This window comes from Vipera berus (assembly GCF_964194415.1).
Source record: "Vipera berus genome assembly, chromosome: W".
Taxonomy (NCBI): domain Eukaryota; kingdom Metazoa; phylum Chordata; class Lepidosauria; order Squamata; family Viperidae; genus Vipera; species Vipera berus.
The window spans coordinates 52557999-52572075 of record NC_138210.1 but is presented as its reverse complement, the minus strand read 5'-3'; the positions used below and the strand labels follow the sequence as shown (position 1 = coordinate 52572075).

Here is a 14077-nt window from a genome sequence, read left to right as displayed (position 1 = left end):
GATTCACTTAACAACCGGGTGGCTAGCTTAGCGACTGCAGTGGTTCCCTTAACAAGTGTGGCAAGAAATGTCATAAAATGGGGCAGAACTCACTTAACAAATGTCTCACTTAACAAATGTCTCACTTAACAACAGAAATTTTGGGCTCCATTGTGGTTGTTAAGCTGAGGGCTCCCTGCATATTTTCGTATCAAACATTTTATTCTAAGTTGTTACTGCACTTAACTGAAAGCACGTAATAAATAAAACCATGACCACGACCATAAATGAAATGTTAGGTCAGATACCTCCTTAATTGCAGCAGATATATGCACATTCATTACAGAGTGACTCACAATGTATCTCCTCATGAGAAAAACCCATGATACGCATGGATTCCATGGTCTCATGGAAGATCTCCTTATCCTGCTGTCCAGGGATGGGCAGGTACCCGTTCGACAGAAAGCGATACTGATTGAATGGCTCCAGCAGCAGCTCCCCTACAGGGGCATGAAACAAAGCACGTTACAGGGACCCGCCAGAAAGTGGCATGCAAATTTAAATAAACTAATAAAAGTTACGGCACTGCCTATCTCGTACAATGACTCTAGGTGGCTCACAACAACACATAAAACATAGTTAAACACAAAGATGCCTTTCCCCCGGGCGCTAGAGCAGGGCTCTTCAAAGTTGGCCCATTTATGACTTGTGGACTTCAACTCCCAGAATTCCTCAGCCAGGCACGCTGGCTGAGGAATTCTGGGAGTTGAAGTCCGCATGTCATAAAAGGGCCACGTTTGAAGACCCCCAGGCACTAGAGGAAATGACCTCACAGCTCAACCCCCGTCCTAGCTCAATGCTTGAGGGAGAAACCAGGGCTTCCCGGCCTCTGGAGAGCTAAAAGGATAGGGATCCCTCTGACCTCATGCGGGAAGCTGATCCAAAGAGCTGAAACGGACATCGAGAATGTTGCCCTTAGAATGGAGTGTGCCAAACACTTCAGAGAGAGGTGGTCCCACAGGTAACCTAACCCTGTGCCATGTAGGGCAGACATGTCAAACACAAGGCCCAGGGGCCGGATCCGGCCTGCGAAGTGGTTTCATGCGGCCCGCGAAGCCATCCTGGAAACAGTGAGGGAACGGCCCCCACTGCCTTGGCCCTGGCCCAGAGACCCTCCTTCTGCCAGAGACCCTCAGATCTGTCCCACTCCTGCCCAGGCCCCCATAGGCACCCTTGATGCCAACGATGTAGAGCTGGCCACGCCCACCCAGTAGGCCATACGCACTCTAGCCACACCCACCCAGTAGGCCACGCCCACCCTGGCCATACCCACCCGGCCCCCTGAGGGCAACCGCAGTGCTGATGCGGCCCTCAATGAAATTGAGTTTGACACCCCTGATGTAGGGCTTTAAAAGTGATAAACCAGCACCTTGGAGCTGCACCCAGAAAGCAACTGGAAGCAGTGCAGCTCACGCAGCAGTGGTGTTCCTTGGGTGAAGCGTAGAGCAGCCAAAATTGCATGCTGCTTCATTCTAGACCAGTTGCAGTTCTGGATGCTCTTCAAGGGCAGCTTCAGATAGAGTCATTGCAGTAATTCAACAGGAGGTACCGAAAGCATTGGTGGCACTTTTTTGGTTATGCTGTACTCCAGAGGGCAGTACGTTATTAGGAATCATCAGATGCGCACAAAATTTGAGATGGACTAGAGAGTCTGCTTTGAGAGACCGAGATTCAGGAGGTTTAAAGGTCAGCCTGGGTGCTTCAGATTTCAGCAAGTCTTAAGACTCCCTCTTTACTCATTAAACCACCATCGCCATCGCCATCATTTCTGACATTACACCGTAATACCGTCACTTGTTTTCATTGGTTGGGACAGTGATGGCAAACCTTTTAGAGGCCAAGTGCCCAAACTGCAACCCAAAACCCACTTATGTATCGTGGGGTGCTGGCTGGGTGTGGCCCATTGGGTGGGTATGGCCAGTTGGGTGGGCGTGTCCCTTGGGGGGCACCTGGCTGCGGTGGTAACGGCAGATTGGGTGGGACTAAAAAGTTCAATCAATTCCAACTTTGCGAGATCTTTTTTTTCCTGCGAGAAGTTGAAATCGATTGATTGATTGAACCTTTTTTTTTTTGCACATGGCAGCGGAGGCCTAAAGTGAAAAGGTTTTATAAAAACCCAGCTGAAGGCTTAGGACTGGAGAGACGGTGTGCGTGCCACCTGCGTGCCATGGGGTTAGGACTTTCTTTCTGGTGAATTCTTTCCTCTCAGGTTAGTCAAAAAAAGTTCTGAGTATTTAGCACCAATCAACTGGTTGTCCTTCGGCTTTATTGCCACTCTGTAAATGCAGAACACTAAGCCACATGAGGAAGGTCAGGATTTCCGTGATGCCTGGGGAAATGAAAGGGACACACTCACCTCTCGTGTGTTCACCAGCGCCCACTAAGAGTTGATAAAAAACGTGGAAGGTTCGCTCATCCTTGGCCTGGCGAATGGCCCGGGACTTCTCCAAAAGATCTGGGACACTCTTGAGTTAAAGATGGCACGTACGGACTATTTCTTTCTCCTTAGGCACCCAGGCCCAACAAAGCTTCTCAATCGCCCCACCTGGATTCCACCTGCCCCTGTGGGACTTCTGATACTTTGGACCAGATACCTGCTATTTTTGCCATCAGGAATGTTCATGCAGAGGATCTGAGGATTCTATCTGCCTAGTGAACTGGGCCGGCATTCTGCCATGGCCCAAACTTACAACTTCTATTCTCTAACCACAAGGATACATGTCTCTATATTGGCTCCAACAATGTAGCCGGCTACATCAAAATTAACCCGAATAAATTTACCCTGTGGGTCAAAAAAGAGATGGGACAATGAGACAGCAATCAGAAGAATGGTGTGACCGATGCAGAAAAATTATTCGGTATTTTAAATATATATTTTTTTCAGATGCTAGTGAACCGCAGAAGCTGAAAATAAATTCCCCTGGTCAATTCAATTAGTAATGGATCTTTCCTAAATAGGAAGAAACCAGTCACCACAAAAAACAAGAAAAGCTAACAGAAAGTAATATTACAGTGGAATGTGAAGCTCACTCTTCTGCCTTTCATCTACGAGGAAGAGAAAACCTTTGAATTTTTCTTCCTTTCCAAAGAAAAGGAGTGGCTAAAAAAACAAAAGCATTTCTCAAAAAAAATTGCAAAAGGAAGCTGAAAAAAAAAGGCTTTCAACAACAAAACTGGTTTTTCTTCCAAAGGAAGTATGGAGTTTGTTGGCACAGGATTTCAAAAAGGCATTTATATATTTTGCCCTTGCTAAGGAAAGGAATCGAAGAAATGGTACATGAAAGTTTAAGAGTATATTTGGAAAGGGTTTGCAAGCATAACCTTTAAAGGCTCTTTTTTGTGTGTACTTTGAAGTATTTAAAGGAGCGAAGTGGGTACCCTCAGCTGAAGCCCACCCACTGCACCATTAAACTCTTTTATGACAAAATACCAGGATAGTTTTTCACTGGAGGAGGGTAAAAGGCAAAAAGGAGTGCAATGCAAATAGTTCTCATTTAACGCCCAGTCGTTCAGTGACTGTTTGAAGTTACAACAGTGCAGAGCAAGAGGTACTTACGACTGGTTCTCATAGTTGCAGCCAATGCAGCATTCCACGATCACCATTGTGATTCGGGTGCTTGGCAACCAGCCTGCAATTATGATGATGATGATGCATCACCCCGTGGTCATGTAACTGTCATTTGCAACCTTCACTGCTGGCTTCCAACAAGCAGTCCCTGGGGAAGCCAGCAGGAGATTGCAAATAGTGATCACTTGATTGTGGGATACTGTGATCACACATGACTCTCCTAATGAGGGCAACTGCGATTGCCAGGACTGCCATCATAACTTGGCACAGTTAGTGATGCCACACCTGATAACTAGGTTGCTTAGCAATTGAGTTTTTGGTCCCAATTGGAACTATCTGTACTAAAGGCCCATTTTATCCCTTGAAAGCCATGATAGTGCAAGGAATGAATGAATGAATGAATGAATGAATGAATGAAGGAAGGAAGGAAGGAAGGAAGGAAGGAAGGAAGGAGAGAGAGAGAGAGAGAGAGAGAGAGAAAGAAAGAAAGAAAGAAAGAAAGAAAGAAAGAAAGAAAGAAAGAAAGAAAGAAAGAAAGAGACTCCATCCTCTTGAATGCTAGCATATCCCCAGCAGTCATGACGAGACATCAAGTGCAGCCCCTGAGGCCAAAGATTTGTCCAGCATTGTAACTGGACAACCCATTCTTAATTTAAGTTTGAGTTGCTGGGAGCTAATAGCCAAGCCAAACAAAAGAACAGTGTCTTAGCCTGCTTCCTGTCCTTCAGATCTCCTCATCAGCTAGCTGGACGTAACACTACCTCTTTCAACAACTTGGCTACACAGCTTAACTCTTGTTTTTTATAGAAAGAAAAAGATGATTTTAAAAAAATAATAATCCAGATTTACCAACATAAGATGATCTACTTTCAAATTTAGAATCACTTTGGCAATTTTCTGTAACTAGTTTTTTTATTCAGTGGGAGGTAGGGCCTCTTACATAATAACACCCCAATGTTATTATGAATGTCTTGTATCACAGCTCCAATCTCTGCAATCCATTCCCCATAATGGCTGGGGAATTCTGGGAGTTGAAGTGAATGAATGAACCTTTATTGTCAAAGTACAACCATGTATACATTGAGATTGGCTGAGCCTCCCTTCGTACCCCCTACCACCACCACAACTCACAGTGACAACAAACCCACCACCTTGTTACACCGTGTGAGCTAATTGCACAACACACCGGCCTCGCAAGTCGATCATACATAAAGTTATTTCCCGTTCAAGAGCCTGACAGCCCACGGATAGAAGCTGTTCTTCAGCCTGTTGGTACGGCTGGCTATACTCCTGTATCTCCTGCCCGATGGTAGGAGAGTAAAGAGGTAGCGACCAGGGTGTGAGTCGTCCCTGAGAATATTCTTCACTCTTCCAAGGCAGCGAGCCCTGGCGATGTCATCCAGTGGTGTTTTGTGCTGTGCTCACCACCCTCTGTGATACTTTCCTATTCGCGGCTGTCAGGCCAGCATACCAAACCACAATACAGTGTGAGAAGACACTCTCTATAGTAGACTGGTAAAAGAGGGTCATTAGCCGTTGTTCTACCCTGTTCTTCCGCAAGACCCTGAGGAAGTGGAGTCTCTGTTGGGCCTTTCTGGCCACCTGGGTTGTATTGACTTTCCAGGTCAGATCTTCACAGAGGTAGACTCCCAGGAATTTAAAGGAGGAAACTCTCTCCACACAGCTATAGCTGTGTGAGAAGCAATCTTAACCTGAAGACAGGGAGACCACACACAGAGACACATATAAGGTGACAGAATAATTCATTTAAAAAGGGTACTAAGTACCCATTAGAACAGCTTTTCTCAGCTTTGGCAACTTTAAGATGGACGGACTTCAACTCTGAGAATTCTGGGAGTTGAAGTTCTTAAAGTTGCCAAGGCTGAGAAGCACAACAACTGGGGTTTGATCTTCCAGATCTGAAAATATTTTCCACTGCTAAAGAAGATGCTATCAATCCAGGGCTCAACTGGTCTGAAATTGGAAGCTGCTAAACAGGATCCTCATTCCACAGATTTCTGAGGAAGATGACCGGGTGGGAGGGGATTTATCCATCCACAATGACTTACGAATCGTGAGGAATTGTCGTTTTTCACCGTTTTTGCATTGCCGAAGGCCTCCAAGATAGGGTTGGCTTGCAGCAGCTGATGCTCCAGTTCTCCCTAAATGAAGGACAAAGGAGGGAGGCAGGAGGGAAAAGGGGTTAGCAGCGACCTAGGCAGGCCTCTGGCCTCGCCAAGCTTTCGGGCCGAGGAAATACTCGGGGAAACTCCAAGGCCAGCCAGGGGGAAGCTGTTTCCAAAAATTACTCACGTAGGAAGCAGGGCTGGAAGTCTATGGAGGTTGGGATGGGGATGACATCACAAAAAATACAATGGGAAGGCAGAGCAGGGAGCAAGACAAGGGAAAGAAAAACAAAACAAAATCAAAGGGTTAAATTAGATGATGAACAACACAACAAGAACTCAACCACAATAACGTAACGACATAAACTGGGGACCAGCACAACAGAAAAGGGTAGGAGTAGGAGACCCCCAACACCTGGCTTCCTTTCCCGGCCCTCCCCGGAAACCTCTTGAACCATGTTTCCCACCCCACCCCACCCCACCCCACAAGCGAATGTGGCATCGTAACTCTGGTGAGGAAAGGGGTTCAAGGAAGGTGACTCTGGCAACAGGCAGTGTGTGCAACTGATGAGAAATGCATTTGACTCAGAAGAGCAATTCTAAGTATAGGTGGGAGCAGGAGCAGCAGCCAGCGATAGGGACCTGCAATCAGCACTGGAGGATGGGGGTGAGGAGTGGGGCGGTGGGGAAGCTGGCATCTCAGCAGCATGCATTCGGCTTTCTTGCCTGTTTGGCTTCATTGAGGTACTCCAGCTGAGGCAGCAAGACAACAGAGGGGTATTAATATCATCTTCCATATGGGAACAACCACATACACACACATATACTCGTAGAACCTCCGCCAAGACTATAGAATTAGGGATGGACAAGGGAAAAAGACGGCTTTTCATGCAATCAGAGACGGGAAGCACCAAAGGGAAAAATAAGGAAATTCTCAACGCGTTGTACGCAGGATGTTTCAGGTCAGATGTCAGATAATTTTAGGCCCAACAGAAGTGAGGAGAGGGGTTCAAGTTGGCCAATAGTTCCTTTGGGGTATCTCTGTGAAAAGACAGGGAACAAGAAACCCTTCATGATTCCAGTTGGCCACAGAGTGTAATCTCTGAAAGGAGATGGCTAGAATAACTGGAGCCTAAGTTCTTCCTCTAGACCAGGGGTAGGCAACCTTGGCTCTTTTATGACTCGTGGACTTCAACTCCCAGAATTCCTGAGCCAGCCATGCTGAGGAGAAATGGAGAGGTTTCCATGCTGGCTCAGGAATTCTGGGAGTTGAAGTCCACGAGTCATAAAAAAGCCAAGGTTGCCTACCCCTGCTCTAGGGTTATGTCCACAAGTTGCAAGAACATTCAAGAGAAGATCACGCAAGTGTCCTAGGACAGAGGTCCCCAACCTTTTGGGCACCAGGGACTGGTTCTGTGGAGAGAGGTTTTTCCGCAGACCGAAGAGTGCGTGGCTTTGCGTGCTGCCTGCAACCCACGGATGGGGCTTTGCTTGTTTGTGCGGACCGGTTGCTGGCATGCCGCGGCTCAGTACCAGTCCACGGACCGGTGGTTGGGGACCCCTGTCCTAGGAGATCTGCTGGGCCACTGCAGTTGAGCTTGGGAGGCAGCAACCAAAAGGGCCCTGAAACTATATTAAGAGGAAGAAAAGTGTGATTAATGGCTGGCATATTGGCTGAAAGGAATGATGTGAAAAGGCCAAGCAAGGGCTGATTTCCTTCAACAAAGGAAACGATGACGTTAATTCAAACCCAACACTGACTCTCAATCCTGCCTGGGTGGGTGCCACAGTCACGGTAGCCAAATTCCAGATGGGCAGACAGTAGGTGTGTTGAGTGACAGAAGAGGGGAAAGCACTTTTGCAGGTGTTTGAAAGGCTTTTCAGGGATCACCTTTTCACACATGCCAGGGCCATCCGCTGGTATTTGGAAGAGCTTCCAGACTGGCCCTGGTTCAAATCAGATGTCGGGTTACTTCCTAGGCATCAGATGGGGGAGCCCGTTGGCTCCGCTTCAGGAATGCAAAACCAGAGTTGGCAAAGGGGTCATACCAGAATGCCATGCCCTTTCTAGGTTTGCAACGCAAGGGAGAGCAGGTGGCTGCTGCTGTGGCTGGAACTGGATGTGGCCTCACACTCACCGGCACGTTATGGTCCTTCCGGGCTTTGTGAGATGAAGCCACATGTGCTAAGTACTGGATCACTTTCTTCGTGTTCTCTGTTTTGCCAGCACCGGACTCACCTCTGCAGAGAACAGACATCAGATGAGAAAACAAATGGAACACGCTCATACCTCTCCTTCTCAGGGCCGAGCTTAGAGCTGCAGTTTCCACAGAGAAGGAATCAAGTTCAGTATTTCTGAAATTCTGAATTTTTTGCTTTCTGAACCTGTCCCGTCAGCAGCATCCGATCAAAAAGTATGGACCAGGAATCCAGAAGGTCCTCGGCTCCAATTCCATCATGATCACAAACTCACCAGGAACAATATTACAGTAATAATACTAAAAAAAAATATCATGGTCAAGTAGTGGTTGGGCTTAATATGGATAGTCCTGATCTAGGGTAACTTTTGTCCTGTTAAAAAGTTGTTCAACAGCCTAATTTAGGGAAGGGTAAGAAAAAAATGGATATATCTTTGTCCATCAGAACAGCTGGAATAAAAAAAACCCCCAACTTTTAACATTTCTCATCATCTTATTCACAAGGACCGCTGAGTAAAATATGGAAAGGGATTTGGGCACTCTAAAGCAGCCTTTTCTAAATTATGTAAAATGGGAATTTTAATCCCAGCACATTTGGAAGGCACTAAGTTGGTGAAAAGGGACGCGGTGGCTCAGTGGGTTAGGACGCTGAGCTTGTCGATCAGAAGATCGGCAGTTTGGCGGGTCGAATCCCAAGTGCCGCATAACAGAGTGAGCGCCTGTTACTCGTCCCAGCTTCTGCCAACCTAGCAGTTCGAAAGCACGTAAAAATGCAAGTAGGAAAATAGGGACCACTACGGTGGGAAGGTAACAGTGTTCCGTGCGCCTTTGGCGTCTAGTCATGCCGGCCACACGACCACGGAGACGTCCTCGGACAAGGGCTGGCTCTTCGGCTTTGAAACGGAGATGAGCACCGGCCCCTAGAGTTGGAAATGACTAGCACGCATGTGCGGGGGAACCTTTACCTTTACCTAAGTTGGTGAAAGCAGAAGGGAGCAATACACAGTTTCTGCTTAATTACTGATTCATTTTCAATGAGATCAACTTCTTAGCTTCTATCCCAGGTTAGAGCAACATTTGTTACAAGGGGGAGAAAAGGAAACAAATTACTTCTTTCCAGTCTGAAGGAAACAGGAATGAAGTTGGCAGTTGGCCAATGACTTTTTTTTAAGACTGTAGGATTGATTAAACCAGGTTTTGTACAATATTTCTTACAGGACTAAACCAACAGACTGCTTCTGTTCCAACTATAGTTGCACGCAGTGCAATGAAGGGCTAGCACTTTGGGCTATCAAGTTTTTAGAGCCTCTTGTAACACCCGTGCAGAACAATTTTTGCTCTCTCTCCTCTGAGCATCTCTTTCAACAGACCCTCCCCACCGTAAGCCATACTCACGTGCACAAGATCGACTGATCCTCTCGATCTGGGGGCAAGAAAGAGAAAAGAATCAGATCAAAATTGTTTGCTCCCATTTCCTGAAGACCATTTTCCCTCCGCAGGAAGGCATCGGAAACACACTTGCAATCATCCATCCACCAACCAGAGTGCTAGACTTCATCAGCTCCCTATCTCTATCCATCTGCACACTCTATCCATTATACACCCTAAAATTACCCATTCTTCTCCTTTCTGCTTCAGCCTGGAATAGGGAATTCTGTAAACTAGTGGTTCTCAACTTGCGGTCGGAGGACTACTGGGGGGGCCACGATGTTGTCACAGGGGGGGTCTATGAATCATTCGTTAAGTCTAGTGCTTTAAATCTTGAGTCTTGAGAGTCCATGGCCATGGTCTGTGGCCACAAAAGGTATTTAAAGGGAGTCCACGGGGAGGAAAAGGTTGAGAACCACTGCTTTAAACCTTTCCATTCACAGCTCCCCTGCCCCCATTATTTCTCACAGCAAAGTGGGTAACCTAATTTTAATTGTGGATGTACTTCCTAGAGAGCAAGAAGGGGAAATTAAGAGGGAGCAGGGCCTGAATCAAAAATTGAAAGGGTCGTTTAGGTTTTCTTTTTCAGACCCACTCAAATCCTCTCTCTTATTCTTATTATATTGTCATATAATATATGTGGGGATATATTCATTATTCTGTATTTTATTTATTTTTGTCATATTTTTGTAGTGTATATCGGAGGTGGTGACCTTTTGAGAGCTGAATGCAATAAAATTTCATTTTAATGTATGCCGATTAGTGTACATTCAAAGTGACAATAAAGATTCTATTCTAATCTATTCTATTCCATTCCATTCCCTATTTGCTATTCTATTCTATTCCATTTCCTATTCTATTCTATTCCATTCCATTCCATTCCATTCCATTCCATACTATTTCTATTCGATTCCGTTTGCTATTCTATTCTCATTCCATATTTGCTATTCTATTCTATTCTATTCTATTCTATTCTATTCTATTCTATTCTATTCTATTCTATTCTATTCTATTCTATTCTATTCTATTCCATTCCAATCCAATCCATTTCCTATTCTATTCTATTCTATTCCATTCCATTCTATACTATTTCTATTCAATTCCCTATTTGCTATTCTATTCTATTCTATTCCATTCCATTCTATTCTATTCTCATTCCATTCCATATTTGCTATTCTGTTCTGTTCTATTCTATTCCATTCCATTCCATTCCATTCCATTCCATTCCATTCCATTCCATTCCATTCCATTTCCTATTCTATTCCATTCCATTCCATTCTCATTCCATTCCATATTTGCTATTCTATTCTATTCTATTCTATTCTATTCTATTCTATTCTATTCTATTCTATTCTATTCTATTCTATTCTATTCTATTCTATTCTATTCTATTCCCCACAGCACATTGCTAGACTTGGAGTGAGGCATCTCAGCAGAGGTTTGCACAAGGCTTTTGAAATTAGGCGGAGGGTCTCATAGAATCAGCCCCCTGAGCCTCCAGGGTTGTACTTTGTCCACTGATGACATATAATAAAGCCCCTTCCCCTCTCCCCTCTCTTTTGTGGGTCTTCTAGCATGTACCTTGCAGCATGCTTCGGTAGGCAGTCTCGGAGATGGCATAAATGTGGGGAGGCATCTCGTGACGTTTCTTGCCCCGATACATCTCCACAATCTGTTCTGTGTAGATGGGCAAATTCTTGTAAGGGTTGATGACCACACAGAAGAGCCCTGAGTATGTCTGCCATTTGGAGGGAAGACGGAAAGTCACATCAGAATAGCCCCCCCAATATGACTGCAGTTCTTTTTTGTATGCACATCTTCCTGGACTCTATAGCTTGCTCTCAAATACTCTCCTTTCTAAGATAACAACAACAAAATAAAAAAGTTGGGAGGGGCCTTGGAGGTCATCTAGTCCAACCCCCTGCTCAGGCAGCAAACCCCACACCAATTCAGACAAATGGCTGTCCAGTCTCTTCTTGCTGCTTCCAAAGGAAAAAAAAGTATTTAAAAAACAGACTTTCTTTCTGCTTCAAGAAAAAAAAACCCTGAAAAAACGTCAGAAAATAAAGAGGGAGAAGCCAAGTTCCCTGCCTGCTATTTTTAACTCTAAAGCATGACGATGACCTAATTCACACATCATATTAAGCCAGACATGCCATTTGTTTGGGTTCCTCTTTACATGAACCCAGACTTTTGGGCTATTAATCCATAGCTTAGAGCTAAGCATTATGTGTGGATTAAGGCACTAGAACTTTTCAAAAACAAAGGCTTAACGTGATGTGTGATCCCAGACAGACAGGGAGATGGATGTTAGAAACAGCACCCGGCGCCTAACCCTAACCCAATTTTCATATTTTGCAGGCAAGAAAAGGGAATATCTGCTGTTCCAAACTTGAGATTAATTTTTTTCCCCTACTGCTGAAATGAAAAATTAATGGGATATTTTTGGTCAGCCTTCCCAACCCTGGGAAACAGGATGGCCCCATAGTTAAGGCGTGATGGCTTAATGATTAACATGGCTTGGTTTGAGACCCGAGCGTCGTGCAATGGAGTGAGTGTCCATCTCTGCCTAGCTCAGGGCTAGGCAACCTTGGCTCTTTTATGACTCCTGGACTTCAACTCCCAGAATTCCTGAGCCAGCATGGCTTAGCTTGGAAACCTCTCCGTTTCTCCTCAGCATGGCTGGCTCAGGAATTCTGGGAGTTGAAGTCCACGAGTCATAAAAGAGCCAAGGTTGCCTTCCCCTGGCCTAGCTCCTGTTCACCTAGCAGTTTGAAAGCTTGCAAATGCAAGTAGATAAATAGGTACCACTTCAGTGGAGAAGAAACAGCACTCCACAACATCATGCTGGCCACACGACTGCGGAAAGGTGCTTAGACAGTGCTGGCTCAATGGTCTTGAAACAGAGATAAGAACTGCTCCCTATAGTCGGCAATAGCTGCCGTGTTTCCCTGAAATCAAGACCCAGTCTTGTATATATTTTTTTTGCCTCCAAAAGAGGCAGTAGGCCTTAATTTAGGAGAATGTCTCATCCTAGAACCACTGCAGTCAGGCCTCCCACGCCCCGACACGTTTCAAAGGGCCCAAAGAGCAACGTGGCCTCCTGCCGTGAGCAAAAGAAGCAGCCCAAAGTGGACGAGCAATAGAAGCGGCCCGAAGCACCATGTGGCGTCCTGCTGGGAGGAGCGGCAACGGCACAATGCGGCACATGGTGTCCGGCCGCAGGTGGCAGCAAGCGGCCACAGAAGTCAAGCAGCGGTTTGACTGGTGTCGGGAGGTGTGAGGCCTGGCTGCGTGTGGGGCAGCTTTACCCCCTTACCCCCACCCTGCCTTGAATTTTAGGGGTGTGCCTCACCCCAAAAGTAGGGCTTAGTTTTAAGCAGGGCTTATATTATGCCCACCCCCCAAAAATCAAGCTAGGGCTTATTTTCGGGGTAGGCCTTGCTTTTGGGAAAACACAGTAGCAGAGAAAAATCTGCAGGGACTCTTTTCCTCTCTTTGCTTCCCAACTCTGGCGACTCTCTGGAAGTACAGCGCAGGCTTGGGAACCTTGGAAAGTGATTTGCACGTCTGAAGGATGACCCAGCGCGGAAGCCTGAGCAAGTCCTTCTCTTTTTTTAATCCCAAGTATATATGGAGGCCATAAAATAGCACCTCCTCTAGAATTCACCCTCCCAAAACAAAACCTATCAAGGCTTGCCTCCTTCTTGGTAAAGCCCTCAGAACATATTTACAGTGAAAATAAATTGCTGGCAAAAGAAAATGGTTTGCCGATGTCCCATGAATGAAGGGATGTGCCACCTCCTGATGGCCAAAGAGGAGCCAGGGCAGGATGCAAAATGAATGGGGGGGCGTCGTTAAAGTTTTTCAAGGGGACAAAATATATGTTTCCTTTGTTCTTTTTAAACTCCTGTCTTGCTTGCAGCCTATAAGCACCATTTATTTATTTGTATCCCTTTATTATTTTTACAAATGTAAAAATGTACCTGAAGCTATATTATAAGAGGCATGGTGGCACAGTGGTTAGAATGCAATATTGCAGGCCAGTTCTGCCAACTGCCAGCAGTTTGATTCTCACTGGCTCAAGGTCACGTCAGTCTTCCAGCCTTCTGAGGTCGATAAAATGAGGAGCCAGATTGTTGGGGGCGATAGGCTGACTCTGTAAACTGCTTAGAGAGGGCTGTAAAGCACTAGGAAGCGGTATATAAGACTAAGTGCTATTGCTATTGCTATTTTCATAAAATGTCCTACCCCAGGGTAGTGGAAAACCAACATTGGGTATTAAGGGATGAGGGGTTACAGGAGGCATCAAAAGAGATCATGGGGCATTGCTCAACCCCGTAATAAAAGCTAATTTCAACAAGCTTTCATGCACCAATGCCTGTGGGTGTCCCTTACTTGCATCCAAGCATACATTTTTCCTTTTGGCATACTATTGCTAGCCTACCTACTTTCCCAAACAGGTTTCTAGCTCCATGCCAACAGACAAATTTTGTCCATTTGACCTCAGTCACCTGATTCCATCGTTGTTGGCTGACAATAAGGGAAATATGCAGAAATGACCTTCCCTAACCTGGAGTGTTTTCAGGTGCATTGGAATGTAACCTCCCATTATTCTGTTAACCACCTTGCCCGAGGATCTTAGGAATTGAATGCATCAAGAGCTCAAAAAGTAGGGGAAAGATTGCTGAGGGTGAGGCTAAAAATGCTTTTTGCCA

At 45.6% G+C, this 14077-nt stretch overlaps 1 protein-coding gene across 1 annotated transcript in view; it reads right to left on the bottom strand.

The window, feature by feature from the left end:
- Positions 1–14077, bottom strand: part of LOC308676571 (myosin-10-like) — a 92787-nt gene that overhangs the window by 63888 nt on the left and 14822 nt on the right. The window contains exons 3-10 of the mRNA XM_081342448.1: positions 10941–11097; positions 9327–9354; positions 7872–7974; positions 5921–5941; positions 5677–5769; positions 2758–2821; positions 2396–2494; positions 336–479 (exon numbers count right to left, since the gene is read on the bottom strand). Coding sequence (XP_081198574.1) covers positions 336–479; positions 2396–2494; positions 2758–2821; positions 5677–5769; positions 5921–5941; positions 7872–7974; positions 9327–9354; positions 10941–11097 — 709 coding nt within the window. The remainder of the gene's footprint in view (positions 1–335; positions 480–2395; positions 2495–2757; positions 2822–5676; positions 5770–5920; positions 5942–7871; positions 7975–9326; positions 9355–10940; positions 11098–14077) is intronic.